General features: G+C 44.0%; 4 protein-coding genes across 4 annotated transcripts; 1 reads left to right on the top strand and 3 right to left on the bottom strand.

Annotated features, from left to right (window-relative positions):
- Positions 1–4810: 4810 nt before the first annotated feature.
- LOC117129318 lies at positions 4811–10271 on the bottom strand. Its single transcript, XM_033282898.1, has 4 exons — positions 9149–10271; positions 7931–9067; positions 6577–7839; positions 4811–6483 (listed from the first exon to the last, which is right to left on the bottom strand). The coding sequence occupies exons 1-4, from the start codon at positions 10269–10271 to the stop codon at positions 4811–4813; spliced, it is 5196 nt and encodes a 1731-aa protein (XP_033138789.1).
- A 1098-nt stretch (positions 10272–11369) lies between these two features.
- Positions 11370–11921, bottom strand: LOC103846117 (beta-1,2-xylosyltransferase). The gene has a single exon (XM_009123031.1). It carries the CDS (start codon positions 11919–11921, stop codon positions 11370–11372), a length of 552 nt encoding a protein of 183 aa, XP_009121279.1.
- A 323-nt stretch (positions 11922–12244) lies between these two features.
- Positions 12245–15928, top strand: LOC103844985 (protein GAMETE EXPRESSED 1). The gene is made up of 5 exons (XM_009121811.3): positions 12245–12340; positions 13105–13633; positions 13708–14609; positions 14691–14835; positions 14921–15928. The coding sequence occupies exons 2-5, from the start codon at positions 13161–13163 to the stop codon at positions 15174–15176; spliced, it is 1776 nt and encodes a 591-aa protein (XP_009120059.1). The 5' UTR covers positions 12245–12340; positions 13105–13160; the 3' UTR covers positions 15177–15928.
- LOC103844984 (glycerophosphodiester phosphodiesterase GDPDL4) lies at positions 15698–20148 on the bottom strand. The gene is made up of 9 exons (XM_009121810.3): positions 19865–20148; positions 19402–19695; positions 18299–18414; positions 17710–18208; positions 17594–17632; positions 17233–17517; positions 16976–17121; positions 16308–16797; positions 15698–16227 (listed from the first exon to the last, which is right to left on the bottom strand). The coding sequence occupies exons 1-9, from the start codon at positions 20004–20006 to the stop codon at positions 15932–15934; spliced, it is 2307 nt and encodes a 768-aa protein (XP_009120058.1). The 5' UTR covers positions 20007–20148; the 3' UTR covers positions 15698–15931.
- Between the last annotated feature and the right edge of the window lie 1652 nt (positions 20149–21800).

The following is a 21800-nucleotide window of genomic DNA, read 5'->3' as shown; positions in this document are numbered from 1 at the left end:
TTTCCTTTTCAGTCAATCTCTTCGGACAAGCCTTTGACAAGAGCGGTTTCGTATCCCAATGGTGAAAGAACCACGTGACGGAAACAAACCGGTTTACTGAAGTTCTTAGCGTATCTGATCCCGGAAAACAAAGCTGTCCATGTTTCTTCTAGCTGCGTCTGCATTAAAGGGTAAGCTACAAGTTGTGTAAATGAAACTGGATATGAACAAGACGAAGAGCATACCGTGCAATGTCCATCAATGAAAACAACGTGTGGCCGGTTAGGTAAACCGGTGACTCTAGAGGAAACGTTAGCGCTGTACCAATCTGTCACGGCATGGAACATATTCGCATACTCGAATCTCGTAACGAGCAGAGTTGGTTCCTCCACTGATTAGGGTGAGTTTGGTCGCGGGTGAAGTAAACAATACTAGAAATGGGTCGAACAGAGGCGTTTATTAGATTTCGAGATGATGTTACAAAGGTGGAGAAAGTAAAAGCAAGCCGGAGCTCGTGAGAGCTTAAACCGGAAAAGTACAAATAGCAGAGAGATGATTGTACGGATGATAAACCCTAATCTCGCCGCTAAGTTTGTGTAGCTAAGTGTCGATGCCTTTCTCCTTTGCTTTCCTCTCCTTTTATACTCTGTTCGATTACCTTAACCTAATCTCCTTTTACCGATTGGGCCTTGTCGGCCCTTCGGGCCTGACTAGGAGATGCTCGCTCTGAGCCGCTTAGTCGATCAGTCCTGCTCCGTTTGCTCTCTGCTTCGACTAACAGCATTCCCTGGCTAAGTCGAAGCCTCGAGAATCGGCTTCCGAGCCGACGTCGACTCGGTTTGCTGGATTGGGCCCTTTGTTCGATGGGCTTTGTGGATGGGTTAAATCCATCCCCAACAGTAAGTCCCCCCCCCAGTTCATTGATGGTCGAGCGGTCGATCTTCGATGAATTTGGTGTCTTTAGTTCGGAGGACAAAGGGTTCAATCCGAGCAAATGACTGGATCGTTGAGGAGTCAATCCGTTTAATCAACGCTTCTTAATCGGGAAAATGAATCGACGCATCTGTCGATCACGCATTGTGATCGTGAGATAAGCATTTACCGGTCGAGAAGACGGATCAACGCATCTGTCGACCACGCGCCTAATTGGGTTTAGGCCCACTTAGGCCTTATTAGGTGTAATGATGACGCCTTGATCCCAGCGCTTATCTCTCCCTATAAATAGCGCACCCCTCTCTGCTCCTTTTCATTTTTCTCCGCAGCGTTAAAGGTACTTTCTCTCTCTACGCTCCTTCTCTCTCTTTATCTCTGTTTTTAGATCTACGATTATCCGAGATGTCGTCGTCTCATCGTTTGACGCGAGAACAAAAAGAAAAGGGGGCAGTATCTTCTCGGGATTCTGCTGAGAATCCTGACAGTATCCATCACGAAGCAATGATGGATACGGAGAATATGGATCTAGCGCAGCGTCTTTTGATCTCGGAAGCAAGAGAACAATTCCGGGGTGACGACGACGGTCAAGAAGCGGTCGACATCTCGACTGTTCCGATCAGCTACTATCCCGGAAACATCTTTGCCGAGGAGAGTCCACTGGAGGTTTGGAGAATTCGACCTTCGGTTGTCGATGGACAGGACTGGTCGAACGTCGAGAGGACGAAGTCCACTGTGGAATCGGTGGAGGCTATCCTCCGAGATCTCAACGCACATGGGGTATCGTTCATTATTCCGAAGCGGGATCAGAGGCCTTGGTCACCTCCGAAGGGATATCAATGTATTTACGAGTCGTATTTCCGGAACGACACGAAGTTGTGGTTCCCAATTCCTCGAATCGTCACGGCTTATGTGTTCCGCAGAGGAGTCGCTTTGAGCCAGCTGATGAACGGTTCTCTCCGGTTGATGGTCGTTCTATCGGTGATTGCGGCCGAGGCAGGGACATCGATGAGTGTGAGGTCGTTTGAAGAGTTGACCTCGGTTTCAATTTCCGACGATGGGCTCGTCTCGACGAGGATGCGCCCAAACTACAACGTGGTCACGGGGTACCCGACCAAAACCTCGGATTGGCAACGTTCGTACTTCTATGTGAAGTCGAACAGGTCAGCGTTCGAGGAACCTCTGAAGTCTGGTTATCGCGTTCTTTGGAATGCGGAGATGGGTACTGCACACTGCCTTTCGTGATGATTGTAGTGTGTGCTCGTCTAACGTGTGTCTTTCTTCTCTTTTTTTTTTTGTAGTTGGTCACCCGAATCTCGCCACGTACCCCGAGGATTGGAGGGAAAGTGCTCGGATTGTTGTGTTGCAGAAGCAAGATCACTGGGAGGATTTTACTCGGGAGAGAATTCAAAGATCCGTAGATCGGATTGCCAACCGTAAGTTTCCACTACCTTTCTATGTTTCCGAGTAAATGAACGATGTCTATTAAGGATTTCTCTTCTTGCAGAAAGCTGGATCTCGGACCCGCATCCTCATATTAACCAATCAACATCGAAGAGATTATCCCTCTTTACGCGAGCTGAGCAGAAGGAGATCAACCGAGCTAAAACGATGAAGCAATTGCCGGACCTTAGTCTTATTGTAGCCGGGAAGATAGGTGCCAAGCGAGGCGCTTCTGAGAGCAGGGTTGGTCCTTCGGGGCTGGAGGTTGTAGAGGCGACTCCAATTGCCACTGAGCAGGCGCGTACTGGCGGCTCCTCGCAGGGTAAAAGGTCGAAGAAGAGCAAGAAAAGTGCCGGGGGTCCGAAGGATTCCTCCGAGCCGGAACATCCTGGTGCGGATGGTTCTTCTAAGAAAGGGGGGAAGAAAAGGAAAGCCGGGGACCCGCCCACTGAAGATGTTCCCAAGAAGAAGAGGATGAAGAAGAAAGAACTGGCTCTGCCCCGCTCATCCTCGGTCTGTGAAGAGGAACTTCAGGCTCTAGTTCCTGAAACTATCCCTGAGGTTGGGACCTCGGAGGATGATGAGAATGAGACCATCGCCCTCCGCCGACGGAGACGGGAGGGTCGAGTCACCGAGGAGGTGTCCCGTGGAGCCTTGACTGGTGACCTGCGTTCTACCGAGGTTCCGCGGGAAATACAGACTACGGTAGAACAAATGGACCGCTTGAGAAATGAGTCCCCTGCTCATGTTACGGAGGGATCTGAGACCCGAGTATCTGGTCGTCCTAAGGAAACCCCGGCAGATGGGTTTAGGTTCGAATTTAACCGTGAGCTTCCGCTGGCTTGTTACCCGGAGGATTGTGCCCGCTTGTTGCGGTTGGTCAAAGGCGGTCCCGATCAACTCCCTTCGGTGGGAGATCTCATCTTCAAAGACGAGTATGAGCACGCCTCTTGCTCGTCTGTAAAGGTAAGCGGTTGTTCGTTCCCTTCTTTTTAAGCCTTAAGTTATTTTAGCTGAGTCTTCTTTGTTGTGTTTTGATCAGAGCCATGGTGATTGGAATGTTTTGGTCGAGAAGTACGATTCATCTCTCAGACGGGCCAGGGAACAGATTCGTGAGGGCGAGGAGGCTAAGAAGAGAACGGAGGAGGCTCTTCGGGTTTCTACGCGAGAAAAGGCAGACGCCATTGCTCGGGAAAGAGCCCTCAGGAAGGCGTTTGACGAGACGCGGACATCTGACGCAGCTGAGCTGCAGATGTGCAAGGAGTCAATGAACAATCTTGAGCTCGTGGTGGATAAGCAGCGGAAGGAAAAGGCTGATCTAGAGGCAAAGATGGCTGCGGAATTGCTAAGGCATTCCGAGGAGATGGACAGGCTTCGGAAATCTCGTAAATACGAGGTCACGCACGAGAGGATTCGCGTGCTGATTGCCATGATCGCTAAAGCCGAGAAACGTTTTCACAAGATTTCCCTCCGCGAGGACAAAAGGGACAAATACGACGATGCTCGGTGTCTCCATAGTCAAGCCTTCGGGACGAGGAAATGTCTCAAGCAGATCAAGGCCTCGGGTGTGGAAATCCCGCAGGAAACTATCGATTTCTTCATCGGGCAAGAGAAGCACTACGAGGAAGAGGCAGAGCGCTTGGAAGTAAAGGAGATTACGGCGGAAGATCTTTGCATTTCTCCGCTAGTGTTGGAGTCTCGGTTTTTGATCGAAGAAATATGGCGTCAGCTTGACCCGTTTGGGTCGAATATTGATTTGATCGATTCGGAGGCCGCTATTGCTCTCCGTACTCCTCTTCGTTCTGAAGATCCGATGGAGAAGCCCGCTCAAACTGCCGTCTCTTCCAACCAGCGCACCGATCAAGACATTGATCCTGCGAAGCAGGCATCAGCGGGAGCGGTTGTTCTCAAGGACGGGGCCGTGCCGACTATCGTGCTGACGGATTCTCCTGCTAAGGCATCGAAGAATGCCAGCTCATCTGCTTCCTCGTCAGAGGACCTGGAGAAAGGTGATGACGTTCCGACGAAAATGCCTCCCGCGGATGCGACTGCGCCAGCCCCAACCAAATTTGGCCGTGTCCTCTGTTTTTCCCTTCGTTCGATATCTGATCAGGATACGTCCGATTAGTTTGGGCGAGTCCTCGTGCGCCGCTTTCGAGTTAAGGGGCTGGCATCGTTTGCTCGTTAGAGGAACGAGATGAGGAAAACTCTTTTTGGTTTTGGGTTGTTGGGGCTGGACCCCGTAGAGGGGATGCCTACGTACCTCCGAAGAGGATCAAGCCTTTCGTAGTTCGTTTTAGTCCAAGTAAAAGTGACTTGGTGGTCATTTACTTGGACGAGTAGAAGTGACCGTAGGGTGCATCTACTCGGTTTTTTTTTTTTTTTTTTTTTTTTTTTTTTTTGGCGCGAGCAAAAAGGTGATGTAGATCATTTTACTCGCTTTTAAAAGTTACTCATTTTATGAGTAAAAACGACGAAGATGCATGGAGTTCCAAGCTCGTGGGATTGCTTCTCCGCGGGAAGTCTCGAGTCGGTATACTCCTGGTTTGACGACTCGAGTGATCTTATATGGTCCTTCCCAATTCGCGCCGAGTTTTCCAGCGTTGGGTTCTTTGGTGTTCTCGAAGACTTTTCTTATAACCAGATCACCGAGCTCGAGAGGACGCGAGCGGACCTTCTTGTTGTAGTAGCTCTCGATTTTGTTTTGGTAATTCTGGATCCGAAGTAAGGCTTGGTCGCGCTTCTCTTCTAGCCCATCGAGGGCATCTAGCAGCATCTCTTGGTTAAGCTCAACGTGCTGAGGCATCTTGGACCGGCGGAGACTCGTTACATTGACCTCGGCCGGAGCCATCGCCTCCATACCGTAAGCGAGTGAGAAGGGAGTAGATTTTGTTGCTCCTCGGGGGGTTGTCCGATGCGACCAAAGCACGCCGTCGAGTTCGTCGGCCCAATGTCCCTTTTTGAGATCAAGGCGCTTCTTGATTCCGTCAATGATAATCTTATTCGAGGATTCTGCTTGTCCGTTTCCTTGAGGATACCTCGGCGTTGAAGGGCTTAGTCGGATGTTCCACTTGTTGCAGAAATCTTTAAAATTTCCGGCCATAAACTGTGATCCGTTGTCCGTCACGATCTCGTATGGTAGGCCGTGGCGACAGATAATGTTCTTCCAAACGAAGCCGCGAACTTCCTTCTCTGTAACCTGCGCGAAGGCTTCTGCTTCAATCCATTTGGTGAAATACTCGGTCAATACCAGCACGAAGCGACGTTGGCGAGAATTCGGCATTGGTCCGATGATATCCATCCCCCATCGCATAAATGGGTAAGGTGCTGCGGAAGTTCGCAGTAGCTCGGTTGGGCTGTGGATACTCGGAGCGTGTCGTTGGCATTTGTCGCATCGCCGGGCATATGCTTCGCAGTCGGTATTCATAGTTGGCCAGAAGAATCCCAAGTTCCGAATTTTCAAGGCTAGTGACCGACCTCCAGAATGGTTTCCACCCGCTCCTTCGTGAGTTTCTGCCATTACTAACTGCGTTTGCTCGGCGAAAATGCATTTGAGGAGTACCTTGTTAGCTGTTACCCGGTGGAGTTCTTCTTCCATGACGACGTAGTGCGCGCTACGCCTCTTTAATCGTCTTGCGGCCCATTTATCAGTGGGGAGCGTGCCCTTGGTGAGATACTGGATGAATTCAGTCCTCCAGTCTGGTATCAGTTGATCTTGGTCTGTCATCTCGGAGTCGTCGTTGGTCTCAGATAAGGACGTTGTTTCGGATTCCGTGGTGACGAAGTTAGCTGATTCCGTTGAGATGTCGATACTTGGTTTCTCGATTCGATGGATTGGAATAGTCCTTTTGACTTGATCGCAGAGCTTGCTTCCGAGTGCTGCTAATGCATCGGCACATACATTTTCTCCGCGGGGAACCTTTGTGAGCTCGAAGAATTCGAACTCTTTAGCTAACGACTGTACGACTCGGAGGTAAGCGTCCATTCTATCGTTGCGCGCATCGTAATCACCGCTGAACTGACTGGCGACGAGCTGCGAGTCGCAGTATGCACTGAGCCGCTTAGCCTTGACTGCTTTGGCGAGGCGAAGGCCGGCGATGAGTGATTCATACTCCGCCTCGTTGTTTGATGCTGGGAAACAGAGAGTGAACAACTGTCGAATGAGTTCTCCTGATGGAGATTGAAGTTGAACTCCTGCTCCAGAGCCTTTGTTTGTCTAGGAACCGTCGACATGCAGGATCCAGGTTGGATCTGAAGTTTCCAAATCCTGAGCGAGTTCCGGAGATAACTCCACGAGGAAATCGGCGAGGACTTGGGCCTTAGCGGCAGTTCTACACTTGTAGGTGATGTCGAGCTCTCCGAGTTCGATCGCCCACTTGGTAAGGCGGCCAGCTCTGTTTGTGTTTTGCAAGACAGTTCTGAGCGGCTGGTCGGTGAGAACTTCTACCGAGTGTGACTGAAAATAGGGGCGGAGTTTCCTCGCTGATTCGACGACGGCCAGGGCCATTTTTTCAAGTGTCGGGTACCGGGTCTCTGGTCCGGTCATCCTTCTGCTCATGTAGAAAACAGGTCGTTGTTCTCCTCGGTCTTCCTTGATTAGTACGCTGCGGACTGCGGCAGATGAGACCGCAATGTAGAGAGATAAAACGTCGCCTATGTCTGGCTTTGCCAGGATAGGAGGCGTCGTCAGATAATGTTTGAGCTGATTAAAAGCCTCCTCACATTTATCGTCCCAAATGAATTTTTTGTTTCCTCGGAGGAGATCGTAGAATGGGAGACATTTATCGGTGGACCGGGAGATGAAACGATTAAGTGCTGCGATTCGGCCTGTTAGTCGCTGGACTTCTCGGCAGTTTCTCGGACTGGGGAGATCAAGGACGGCTGATATTTGCTTCGGGTTCGCTTCGATTCCCCGCTGCGTCACTATGTAGCCAAGGAATTCTCCGGACGATACGCCGAAGGTGCATTTGGCCGGGTTTAGCTTCATCTTGTACGCGTTTAGGATGTCGAAACACTCCCGTAAATGTGCCAGGTGGTCGTCTGCTCGGACTGATTTGACGAGCATGTCATCAATGTAGACTTCCATCGTTGTACCGAGCTGTTTAGCGAACATGCGGTTGACAAGTCGCTGGTACGTCGCACCGGCGTTCTTCAGCCCGAAGGGCATTACTTTGTAGCAGTAAGTTCCTCGATCGGTTATGAACGACGTCTTCTCTCGATCATCAGGATGCATCATGATCTGGTTGTATCCCGAGAAAGCGTCCATAAACGTGAGCATTTCATTGCCGGCAGTTGATTCGACAAGTCTGTCGATGTTCGGAAGCGGGTAGCTGTCTTTTGGGCAGGCCTTGTTGAGGTCGGTAAAATCGACGCACATGCGCCACTTGCCGTTTTTCTTCTTGACAACCACCGGGTTAGCGAGCCATTCCGGGTAACGAACTTCTGCTATTGAGCCCGCGCTTAATAAGCGCTCGACTTCCTCAACAACTGCTTTGGATCTTTCGGGACCCAACTTTCGTCTCTTCTGTCGATGGGCTTAATATTTGGGTCTACGTTTAACTCGTGAGTCGTGATGGACTGGTCGATTCCCTGATGTCAGTCATCGACCAAGCAAAGGTAGACAAGTTTTGCTTCAGGAAATCCGTGATATCACGTTGCATCTCGTCCGATAGATAAGCGCCTACTCGTAGCACTTTACTTGGATCCGATTCGTCGACTGGGACTTCGAGCACCTCTTCTTTTTGTGGGCAGATCTTGCTGATAGGAGGGGAGATCGAGTTGACTAGCGACTGAGATCGCTGCAGTTTGACCGTGGCGATTAAGAGATCTCGTGCGGCCCGTTGATCTCCTCTCACTGTCTTAATCGTGCCATCCATTCCCGGGAATCTGACGCACTGATGGTACGTGGATGCGATCGCACGCATGGAGTACAACCATGGAGTGCCTAGTATCCCGTGGTAGGGAGCCTTGGTGCTGACTACCGAGAACTTGACCATCCGAGCTACTCCCTCTGCTTGTACCGAGAGACGGATAGTTCCCATGATTACTTCGGAAGAGCCGTTAAAGCCGGTGAGAGTCCTGGAAGACGGTTTCACGTCTTTTAAGTCGATTCCTATTTTTACGAGAGTTTCGCGAAAAATGATATCGACCGAGCTGCCAGTATCGATCAGCACTTTGGTGACGTCGTACTTATCGATAGCTAAAACGACGAGAAGAGGATCGTTGTGAGGAAAATTTACTCCGACAAGGTCTTCAGTTGAGAAGGAGATTGGGAGATCAGTTGGGAACTTCTGCGGCCAGCGCTGCGAGGTGTCCACCATTCGTCGGTGATCTTTGACCGCTCGTACGGAGTCCCCGCAAGGTGGAGATCCTCCCATAATCACGTTGATCCGCGGCCTGACACTTGATTGCTTCCTGGTGAGAAGAGCTCGGAGGTCTTCGCTTTCTTTCGGCGACCCGGCTTTTTTGTGGTCCAGCTTTGCACGCAGATCGCTGACTCGCGCGTTAAGCTGATCTCGTAGATCGACGATAGGATTGCCGTCCGTAGTTGCCAGTGAAGATCCTGGGCTCAGCGAATGCTTAGTTCTTTTAGCATTGAGCTCGACTCGGAGATCGGAAGATCCGGGAGTCTTGTCATTCGTCGACGTGGTCTTTCGTTTGAGGAGTACACGTAAGTCCAACGGGTCGAGGGCTTCCTCGAGATCGCTCTCTTCGTCTTATGAGGACTCCGGTTGGGCGTGAATGACTTCAATCCTTTGTCTGGCTGCTGGCGGATCTTCGTCAGCTGAGGCGTCACCATCGTCGTCTTGATGTGGGATTTGCTCGGCGACCTTTGGCTTTTGGTCGTCTTGACGTGGTTTTGCTTGATTTTTTCGCTGATTTTTCCTGTCCTTGTTTCTGCTCCAACTGTTCTCGCTTTTTGGCTTCGGAGGAGGGATCTTAATTTCACCGCTTTCGAGTGAGGAGAGGAATTGCGCAAAAAGTGTTTTGCACTCTGAAGTGTCGTGACCTTTTACACCGTGGAGTTTGCACGATTTAGTAAGCCCTGGTGGGGTCCGGGAAGATCCTGCTGCCGAATCGACCTGGGCAACCGTGGCTGGCACCGTTGCTCGGGGGGATTCACTTGGAGGATCGGTTTCCCGATGAAAGGTGTTCCACTTCTTCCCGTTTTCGTCGACGACGTAAAGGAGGCCGTTCTTACGGTTGTTTTTGTCACTTGGAGCATGTTGACGAGGTTCGACGTGAGCTGTGGCAGCGTTTTTAAGCGCTGATGGCTTCGCCGAGTTGTGCTTGCTCAAGATCGCTTTAGTGTCTTCTTCCATACGAATGAAGTTGTGAGAACGAGCAACGGCATCTTGCAACGTCGTGGCGGTGCATCGATAGAGATCTTCTCGGAACTTACATTCCACAAGGAGATTGTTCCTCAAGGCATCGACGGCGATGTGGTCTGGGATATTGATTCTTGACACGACCGACTTAAAACGTTCCATGTAATCACGAAGATTCTGGTCCTTCGTTTGCTTGAGGTTCCAGAGAGTCGAAGCCGTTGCTTCACGCTTGGTGAACATGATGTAAGTCTTGAGAAAAGCCGAGGAGAGCTCTTTGAAGCTTCTAATTGAATTCTCTTCGAGTCCCGAGAACCAGGTTAAGGCTTGCTCGTTGAGTGTTTCAATGAAAAGTTGGCAGTATCCCGCGTCTCTTTCATCGGGGGCAAGTCTGGCCCTCGCTACCGCAATATTAAAAGCTGTCAAATGCTCGACGGGATCTCCTCCTGGTTTGTATTCCGGGAGACGCAACTTGTCCATCTTTCGGAGTTTAACCTCCGTCAGTTCCTCGATGAAAGGAGTACGCGATGTTGATGCGATGACACTGTCAATCTCGGGTACTGCGCTCGTTGCTTGGTGGATCCTCGAACTCATTTGTTGGAAATTTAGTTTAAGCTCAGCGATTTCTCGGACAGTCGATGGATCTGACGCCGTAGGAAAAGCATCGGCGGCTAGGGTTTCCGCGAGTTAAAGAGTAGGATCGATTGGGTTCGTCGTTCGTTCTTCTGCCGGAGTAGGGGGGTTTGTATTGAAGAGGTAACGACGGAGCGGTTGTGAGTTGCCGGTGGAGGCGCTAAGAGCAGCGACAATGGCGGCGAGCTGATCATTCGTCGTCTTCTGAACTTCTTCTTGATGAGCAAGTCGGGCTATGACTGAACTCATGAACTCCGACGAGAGGAGGGGAGGAGGCGGAGGAGGCGTGAGCGCCGGCTCCTCTCCTGAGGTATCAGGGTTCGTACCTCCGGTGGTCATATCGGTCTAGAAACGCTGGGTCTGTTCTGTCCCACGGTGGGCGCCAATTGTTTATGGTGAGTTTGGTCTCGGGTGAAGTAAACAATACTAGAAATGGGTCGAACAGAGGCGTTTATTAGATTTCGAGATGATGTTACAAAGGTGTAGAAAGTAAAAGCAAGCCGGAGCTCGTGAGAGCTTAAACCGGAAAAGTACAAATAGCAGAGAGATGATTGTACGGATGATAAACCCTAATCTCGCCGCTAAGTTTGTGTAGCTAAGTGTCGATGCCTTTCTCCTTTGCTTTCCTCTCCTTTTATACTCTGTTCGATTACCTTAACCTAATCTCCTTTTACCGATTGGGCCTTGTCGGCCCTTCGGGCCTGACTAGGAGATGCTCGCTCTGAGCCGCTTAGTCGATCAGTCCTGCTCCGTTTGCTCTCTGCTTCGACTAACAGCATTCCCTGGCTAAGTCGAAGCCTCGAGAATCGGCTTCCGAGCCGACGTCGACTCGGTTTGCTGGATTGGACCCTTTGTTCGATGGGCTTTGTGGATGGGTTAAATCCATCCCCAACATCACCCACTGGACTCAAGCAAACCAAACATAAATCAACAAGATCATTACATTCAAGATCAAAAGCACGAACCTCTTCACAAACGAAATCTTCAGTGCCAACAACGCGAATCGAAGCTACCAAATCCCTCATTGTATGTGAATCAATACCACCTTCTTGAATATACTCATTCACCAGCCGCCGAGAAACCGCGCCGCGTTTGGCGGTTTCTCTTCTTGAATGAAACATGTTCCGCTACCTCAAACGCGCCTTCTTGAAACTCCTCCTCCTCCTCGTTCCTCCCCATGACTTCCTCTAGCTTCTCGCCTCCTCTCGACATCGCGATCCGATCGGGGACCATCCTCAGATTCCTCCCCTCGCATATCGAGCTCTGTAGCGTCTCCCTGTAGAAGCATCGAAACCAGCTTCCTTCTTTAGAAATTCTCGGTTTGAGGAACTCAACTCTCCCGGTGAATCCGTTCCCGAAGAAGCCTTCGCAGGAGCGAGCGGGGAGATTGTTCTGCGGCGGAGTCCAGGGAAGGTAAGAAGGTAAGATCGGCCACGGCTTCTGAGTCGCCGAGTGGTTGCTGAGAGAGACGTGAAATCGCAATGGGAGATTTGGATTTGGCTCCGGAGACGACGATGAGGAGTGGAAAGCGGAGTAGATGCAGAGGAAGAGAGAGTTGAGAAGTAGCATGTACAGGATTATCTTCAGATTACATGGACTCCTCTTACTCATCCTTGGCTTCGCTTGATTTGCCGATTGAGTTTATTAAATTCTCTTCAGGAGATAGATACAACTGGACTTTCTATTTTTAGATTCACATCGCTTTCTCTCACTTGATCAAAAATCAAACGCCGGTGGAAGATTCAGTAGAGATCTTTGCCGGCTGTTTCGCCGGAAAGATCTTCTTCTTCAAAAGGTAGAAGACGAATCGGAATTTTTTGCAAAGGTTCCTCGAGTGTTGACTAACCGAACCGAACCGAAATCAAGTTAAACCGGAAGTAAACCAAACGTTCGCGAAACGTTTCCTTCTCTTTTTGTCAAACGCGTTCAGTTACTTTTTTTTTTTTTTTTAATTCCTGTCTCTCTGTCGAAATAACGCATTTCCTACAAATCGCCGACCCCAAAAAATCTGCAGGTTCTCTCTTGTCTCGGTAAGCCTTGCTTACTCTTGTATTACTTCCTGTCTATTCGTTAGTTATTTTCTGAAATATTGTTATCAAGTAAGAATTTTCTTTTTTGAATTTATTTAAAGTGGTCATGTTTAAAGAAAAAAAGAAAGTATTGTTGACAAATAAAATTGCTTTACCTGTTTACCGTGTTTATTTTTGTACATAGTTTGTTGGTTTTTCCACTTTGTAATGGAATTAAGTGACATAATTAACGTAGATATTCTTCTCTGATTCAAAGTAATATGACTATTTTTAGATTTTTTTTTTTTTTAAATGTGTTCTTCTTCCAAATATCGATCCTCTGAAACTAATCTTTTCATGAAATGTATTTTTATTTGTTTGAAGTGTAATTTTCTTGTTCGATTGATAAAAAAAAATTGATTGTGGTTTTCCTGTGTTTGTGTTTAAGACCGTCCTTCAATCCTTAATTTCTTGTTTCTATTTGTTTTTGTTGTGTAACTTTATTGATACGACTTAAAATGCATGTACTGTATTAATCTCAGAAAAAAAAACGAAAAGGAAAGTAGATACAGATCCTTCCTTTTATTTTTCTGAACCCTGAACGAGAAATTTAATGTGTTTTATTTTTATCCTTTTTAATCTGTAGATTATTTGGTAATAATCCTTTTTTATTTTGTTAACTTTATTGACGAAAACTCTTAACGAATTTTGTTTCGCTTGCGCTCTAAGTTTCTAGATTCTCAGAACGTAAAAGTTTTTGACTCTTTTCTCGCTTCTCGATGTAGGTATATCAATAACACATCTCCTCGAGAAGAAGAAGATTTATCATACAGAAGGAAGAATGGATCATTTTAAAAGAAGATATCTTCTGTTTCTATTGATCACACTTATAGATTCTCCAATAACATGCCACAGCTGGGGATGGTTCTCTTCTTCTGGAGAAAACACAAACCCTTCTTCCTCGCGGTCTATCAAATCCAACACCGAGTTTTCCATAGAAGTATTCAGTGACAAGAAGGCGGTTCAAGTCCTTGAAGACGCTAAAAACAAGCTTGCAGGTCCAAACAGCTGCTGGCAAAACGCATATGGTTACCTCCTGAGTGGTTGCAAGGGCATGGTTGCCACTGAAGAACAGAGGAAGAGATTTGCTTGGCATCTAAGCGATTGCTTCCAAAAAGAATCAGGAAGACCTGATTTTCCCACTTGCAATGATAAACAAACGATGATGAGTTGTCTCAAGAAGTTAGATGATCATGAGCATAAGATCTATCTCGAATTCATGCTTGAGACCAACACCATCTGCCAACAACTACAGTAAGTGTTTTTGGTTTTGTCTCTTTTTGGATTGTGTAATGGATTCTGAATTGTTTTTTCTTTTTGTGTGGCAGGAGTCATGCACTCAAGAATGAGATAGAGAGGCTTGTGAATGATTTAAAGAGATCAGCTCAAAACACAGAAGAGAAACTAGATATCCTAGAGAGCAAATCAGATGATATACTGCAAGGCACGAGCAAGATTCATGAATCTGTTGGGTTAATAGATGTTGTGGTTAATAACGTGGCGCACAAGACAAACACGATAGGAACTCAAATGAGTGGTTTGTCACAACAAACAAGAGATATCTATCAAGAACAGAAGAGCATTACTGAGTCACAGTTAGCGTTAAAGGAAGGCCAAGAGAAGATGGGAGAAGCGATGAAAGTTGGAATGGAGATGTTCAATGACTCTGTCACTGATGTCAAGGACGGTGTTGATAGGTTGAAGAACGACACAAAGCAGATCGGTGGGAAGATAAACCAACTTGGAGAAAAGATGTCGGAGAAGATGACTGCTTTGGAGAATCAAACTAGTATCATCGGAACTATGACTAACAGTACTTTAGATAATCAGCAGAAGCTTTTGGAAGGACAATCTGTGGCGATTGATAGTATACAGTCTCTCAACCAGTTTCAAAGTGAAGCATTGCAAGAGAGTAGGAGTACGTTGCAACGTTTTGCGGAGTTTAGTCAGGAGCAACAGGAAGATCTTGCGAAGAGGCAAGAACAGCTTCAACAGGTTCATGATCACCTGTTTGAGAATTCAAAGTCAATGTTGGCAGCTCAGGAAGCGTTTGAGGCAAAACAGGCAAGCATGTTTGTGGCTTTGGATAAGTTGTTTGCTTTGCACAATGCGATGCTTTTGGAGTCAAGGGTGATCAAAGCTTTCTTTATCTACTTCTTGTCTATCTTTGTGATCTACATGTTTACAAGTACAAAGCAAACTTATACCATAAGACCGAGGCTTTACATTGGTAAGTTTCATACTCCCATATCTTTTTCTCGTACCATAGTTATGAATACATTTATTTATTTTTTATATTCTGATGATGCAGGTTTGTGTGTTACCTTAGCATTAGAAGTGGCAAGTTTGCGTTACGTGAATGATGAAGAACACAGAGCATGGGTTATAAATGTTCTCAGATCTTTATTCGCGGTTCTTGCTTCAGCTCAGCTTCTTCATTCTGCTTTTACATACAGGTTAACGATCAAACATGCTCATTTATGATAAAAACCAAAAGAACAGAAGCTGATGTTTTTTATACTCTTTGACTGGAAAATGCAGGGACTATGAAGTACTAAACCACAACATTCTCTTGAGATTAGTTGACAAGGTTAACAGCATGCAGAGCAAGAGAGAGATCTTGTGGGATGAAGATACGGATAGCGAGGTTGACTGGAATTCTTGGATTGATACAGATATAACTGATGATGATGACAGTCTTGGGGATCCTGATTACAGAATCCCTGAACAGATCAAGGACAATGTGGGATTCACTTCATCAATGACGAAACGATTATACAATCTCCGTCCACGATAAACCAGACAATGTAATGTCTACGGAGACTTCACCTTGTCCAAAAAAAACGACAAATACTCGTAGCTACTGGATCAAGACTGTAATGGAATGCTATTACATAATCTTTTTGTATAACAAACGCTGAGACACAATACGAGTAGTCTTGCTCCAATAGCTTCTACATGATGTTTGGACGCAATAGAATCATTTATTACATTTTTTTTTTTTTTGCATTTAATCTAGTAAGTACATATTTATCATCAAATGAATTGGACTTGAAAACATAATTTGATCGGAGGAGTTACATCTAACGCTAGGAAGCAATTGCAGTAGCCAATAGTGATTGATGTATCAGGTGTGTTTGAAGAGCCTCATGGTTAGCCAATGAAAGTAGACAGCAACCGTCATAACCGGGAGAGTCAAGGTACCAAGAAGCAGTTAAGTACCTTTCATACATTGCTCCATTGCTTGTAATAAAGGATTATGAGGATTTGACAATAAACTTGATTACCATCTTTACATATTTTAAGAACATACTTCCAGATTTTAATGTATTAAAGAAGATAAAATCTCATTAATACTACAAAGCACACAAGAGTTTTAACGAACATTAAAGTGAATAATGTTACAACAGCAAATTACAATGATACAAATGAATGTTTAGTATGAACAAACAAAAAACCCCAACAGAAACTCACCAATGCAGAGAATCCTAATAACTATTAGGAGGCAAAATAATATCTGTGGACACAAGTCAACTGATCAGACCAATGTGATCACAGAAGTAAAAGAGAGGCTAGAACCATGGCGAATGCAGAGAGAAGAAGAGACAGAGTGACACGGGTTTGTCCATTAGGAGCTTTTTCATCGGTTGATAATGGTCCAGGACTGCTCGTAGGGGCTTTGGCTATGACCGGAGGTAGTGGTGGTTCAGTGACATCAGCATCTGTGAAAACCGGGTTTGGTGCTTCAGCTGGAGGTAATGAAGTAGGACTCATAATGGATAAGAGTCCAGCTGGCTGAACCGGGCTCATGTATGGAGGCAGGTCTTTCCGTGTCAAGCACTTGTTCCCTGAGACAGAACATGACAAACACAATCAAGATTCTAAAAACAAAATCAGACACTCTTTTATTTTATTTTTTTCACTTTACTTTTGTATCTAGCGGCTGTTAAAGGGAACTCGGTGATGGTTCCATTGATACCAGCTCCAGTAACATGCGAGTTTATCTCCACCGTTGCATCTGACAAGAAGTCCCACGGCTGAGAAACAAACTCGTTGCGGAACAGTTCAACGTAAACAGGAAGCTGGAACCTCTGTAGCCTCTCCACCAGATTGGTTTGTCCAGTGGTGAAGCTTTCGCTGACTGGGAAGACAGAGTTTTTTCTGACCACGACGGCGTCAGCGAACTTCTTTATGTCTTGGATTGCAGAGTCGAGGATGTCTCGGATTGTTTCTTCCACTTGGTATACCGTCTCGTACCGGCTCTGTTTCTTGAAGTCTACCAAAACCGAGCTGTTTGTTGACTGAATCATAACCTTTTTGGTTGTTGTTGTCGCGTTGCTGTAACCAGCTTTGGTGAGTGTATCGAGAACGGCTTTGACAACGTCGAGACCTTGCTTCTCTCTCAGGTATGCTGCATTCTGAATGAAACCAAAACAAAGTGGTTATGCGCAACATCAGTTAGGGTCCCAAAGACAACAAGCGGGACAAACAATTGTAATAGATATATGTAGAGATTTTTGTTACTATTAACTGCGGTGCGGTTTATAAAGATTAGGAGCCTTGGATTAAGAATTTTAAATGATAGTAGAAACTTACTTCAACGCTGATCAAAACACCAGCAAGAGAGGTGGAGCTTTTCGCCAAGTTCAAGAAATCAGAAAGTGAAACAAGCTTCCCTGAACTTCTCTCCTTGGGGTTCCTAAACAAGTTGAAGTCCCTGTTGTATGGATTTGTAATCGCAGCTGCAAAACATATGAAGAAGGAACAAATAAGAGAGCTTCTTTATCTCAAGCACAACAACACCTAGTGTAATTAAAATGCTGAAAAAAGGAAGAGAAGACTTAGAAACTTACGTCTCAAGGTTTGAATCTCAGACCATGTCAGACTAAAGCTGTATAATCCACCAAGAGGAGCGATCTCAGGAACAGTTGCTGAACGGTTTCTGAAAGGGCTTTGGACAATGTTCGTGCTCTCTCCAAGATCAACTGAGTTTAAGCAAAACGGGATCCCGTCCAACGACATTTGAACAGAACAATCGATGATGTCAGCACCATCTTTGATAGCCTTTGAATAGGCCAAGTCAGTGCACCCAGGGTAGTCCCCACTTGCTCCATTTTTGGATATTACAAGAAAATCCACTGTGACATGAACAACCATATAGAACATTAATTTTATTACCATTAGTTACTTTGACATGTAGCCACTAGAACATACCTTGTGTTGAAGCATTACTTCCAAGATGGGAGAAACAATCTGAGGAAAAAGAAAAAAATTCAAATGAGAAAATGATTTCCCTTGTAGATGTGACATAAAAGAAGACATTTACTTACCAACAGCAGAAGATGCAGTTAGTGGAAAATCAGATAGAAAGCCATCCACAGAGAAGTCACCATTGTCCATGAAGGATAAGTACTCAGCCAACGGATCAAAACTGTAGTTGTACGCCATGTCAAAATCATTTGCAAAGCCTGACGCGTATACTTCTAATCCTGCTTTGTGAGCATCTTGAACAAAGGATGTGTGGGGACTCAAGTACTGGTCTTCGAGCGGCCATATGTAAGACTTTGGAACAAGAACTCCTGAAGCAAACGTCTTGATGAAAGTTAGGTTTCCCAGGAGAGTTCCATATGTTTGATTAGTTGACACCTCAACATCGTCTTTCTCGAGAAACCTGAACACAAACTTTGGCCCGGCTTTACCAAAACGGCCACCGATGCTCCGTAGGAAAGTAACCTCAGGGGAAGAGAGATAGTTAATAGTCACAGTTTTGGGGAGTGATAGCATAAACTTGCTTATGCTCAGGTTATGCTGCGCATAGAACGCGTCGTGCTGGATAAAAAGAGCAGCTGTGTTAAGAGTGAGCTGAGATCTATCACTACAAAACATAAGGAAACAAACTTACTAGACATAAGAATTTACCTGAACATTTAACCAAAAGCTCTTGGGTTTCAACTCCATAGCGATATCTTGTACTGTTGAAATGGCGTATTGGTTGTTATCGAATGCATCAGATCGTGATAATATTCCTCGGATCACTGCACAGTTTGGAAGAATATTTGTAAATAAATATACAACCAAATAGGATATAACAACATCAAAGCCACTTTATTCCAATCCTTAACACAAAGCTTTATCCCAATTCTTACGTGACGTCCAAACAATGCAATAAGAAGTATGATTATGGTGTTAACTACATAACATTGTTAGTTGATACATATGTATTATATCAACCACCATACCCTTTGTGTAATTAATAATACATTAATATTGTTTAGATGTGTGACCATAGCCTATATTTGGTATAGCTGACAATCAATTTTCCAAAAATCAAAATATACATTAATGGGATCAAAACAAATTTAACCATGAAGCATAGTATAAGCCAACAATCAACATAAGACATTGCTAAAACTAGAATCATTAATACTGTCAAGATGTGTATAGCCTTATATTTGGTATATCTGACAATCAATTTTCCAAAAATCAAAATATACATATTGGGATCAGAAAAAAAAAATTAACCATGAAACATATATAAACCAACAATTAACATAAGACATTGCTAAAACTAGAATCATTAATATTGTCTAGATGTGTGATCATAGCCTATATTTGGTATAGCTGACACTCAATTTTCCAAAATCAAAACATATAAAGAATGGGTATCAGAATTTTTTAACCAGCATACATATATATATAAACCAACAATCAACATAAGACATTGCCAAAATTAGAATCATTAATATTGTCTAGATCATGGCCTATATTTGGAATAGCTGACAATCAATTTTCCAAAATCAAAAATATACATACAATTGGTATCAGAAAAAAACTTAACCATCAAACATATACTATAAACTAACAATCAACATAGACATATCAAGAACTAGAATCCAACAAGAGTCCAGTCTCCAATGTATTAGAATGGACACCCTAACTTTTCCTCCTAGTGACAGAGATATATAGCAGAAAAAGACAAGACAAAACAAAACAAAGATGTCTGAAAGTGACATTGAACTTACAGAAAACGGATTTGAGATCCTTCAAGGTAAAATCAATGGTGAACCAATCTTGAGTAGGGACACCATTAACCAGGTAAGAGTTTTTCCGTTTAGGGTAAGCATCTTGGATACTAGAAGCATTCATCATTTTTACATCGGGGAAGCAAATCCCAACTCCATCTTTGGTAAGCTGCACATCACACCAGAGAACAGCACCGGAGACACTTGTCTGAGATACGATACTGTAAGCATCGACGCTTGAATCTGGCAATAACCCAGAAAACCCGCCACGTGCTATGATAAGAGGAGCAGATCCTACAGACACACCAAGAAAAAAGAGGTAATCAAGAAATGGATCAAACTTAGAAAGAAAAGTCTGTGAAACTGGATCGAGAGTAGGAGTACCTAGTTTCACTTAGTTTGCTTCTGTTACTTTTTTTTTTCTCAAATTTAACAGTGGAGATGAAGAGATAGAGGAGTTTACCAGTGAGTGTCTGCCATGGAGATTTAGATCTTTGAGCAAGGAGTTGAGTAGGTAGCAAGTGGATCAAGATGAGAGCAGAGAGTAGAAACTTGGAAGCTCGTGACCCAAGCATTGATGGTTTGTCTCGCATGTATGTTGTCATCTGTGAACCTGAGTTATCCAGGCGGCGACTTCACCAACTTCGTTCTTCTCGGAGAACGGAACGAGATTTGCTTTGCTGTGAGGGAGAAGAGAGAGAGAGAGAGAGAGAAGAAGTAAAAGAGCTTTTTGGGGTTTGTGGGATTATTCTGCTAATTTATACTATGATAGTTATTTATCTAAAATGGGTAAACAAAAAGACCTTCCAACTTTTCATTTTCTTATTTTTTTTTCTTTACACTTTCCACTTAAAAAAAGGAAAAATAAAATAAAACACCAACTAAAAATAAGTTTAAATATCTATTTAGCTGGCAACCAAGTTTTATTAAACACGAAAAACGTATATTATTATCATGGCCTCTATTATTATTACAACCAAAAATCTCTGTTTATATTGTATAAATTAATATATTTCAAACAGAATAATCGATGTTGGGCGTATAACAATCAACACCCACTGATAGGGCTGTTAAATATGGTAAAACCGAACCGTACCGTACCGAACCGAACCGAACCGAAATAGACAATATGGTTTGGTTTTGGTATATACCATATAAACCGAATGGATATAATTTTATAAAAACCGTAGGATTTAGATATGGTTTGGTATATAACCGATTAAACCGAATAAACCGAACAAAACCGATTAAAAGTAGAAACATGTAAATATGTATCTATTTTAAAACAATACATGAAAATCTATTTGTTACATAAGTTAAATTTGTGTTAATAACTATTACCATAATTTTATAGTAATAAAAAACCTTAATTTGTAAAACACTTGAACTATAACTAAATAACAATACATCGCAATTCATACATCTTATTTTCTAAGTCTTTTTTTGATCTTTTTGATTTATTTTAGTCTTCACTTAATTAATATGAAGATTATAAATTTGATGGACAATAATTAATGGAAAATTTTCAATTGAAAAATCATGACTTTAATGAACACTAAATATGGAAGAGTGGAAAAACTTTTCTTTTATGTTTCTTTTATGTTTCTGTTTTGTTTCATATTTTTATTTTCAAAATTTCAAGCTTTGATTTTAGTTATAGAATTGATTATTTTATTTGATGGTAGAAGCATTTTTACTTTTTTGTTCATCTTTTTGAACATGTAATATATTTTAATAAATGACTGTGTTGACAATATGACTCTAAAATTCATATAATATGATCTCAAACAAAATAATTATGTTTTTTGGTATAAAACCGAATAAACCGAAAACCGACGGTATATAAACCGAACCGAACCGAAGTAAATATGGATTTAGAATGGTAGTTATATTTTACTAACCGAAATACCGAAAACCGAAAAAAACCGAACCGAAACCGAACCGATATCCGGATTGAACACCCCTACCCACTGACAATCAAAATATTAAAAGCTTTTAAAAATTTTATGTCAAAAGATTGAATTTTACGTTATTATTTTGTACAAAGAAATCTATTTTATTCAAAAATATATATATTTAAGTTCATGAATTTGTTGTGATTTATTAAACCAATGTCTAACTCTATATTATCGGATTAATACGATATTGTCCACTTTGGGCCTAACTAGTAAGTTCGCATGAATTTATTTTTGGTTTCCATCCCAAAAGATCTCGTACTATTTAGAGTTGGACATCTCTTTATATATTAGACTCTTATTCGTCTAATTTTCTAATGTGAGATTTAATTTGTTATATCACATTCTCTCCTTCAAACTAAGGATCACATTCATCCCGTGTTCCACAACTGACTTTCAAGATCTTTTGATTTGATATCTGTCACACACACCTCCTAATCCTAA

The sequence above is a fragment of the Brassica rapa genome, chromosome A10 (assembly GCF_000309985.2).
Source record: "Brassica rapa cultivar Chiifu-401-42 chromosome A10, CAAS_Brap_v3.01, whole genome shotgun sequence".
NCBI classification, from domain to species: domain Eukaryota; kingdom Viridiplantae; phylum Streptophyta; class Magnoliopsida; order Brassicales; family Brassicaceae; genus Brassica; species Brassica rapa.
Note: the sequence above shows the minus strand (reverse complement) of the source record. Positions and strands in the feature narration are given on the sequence as shown.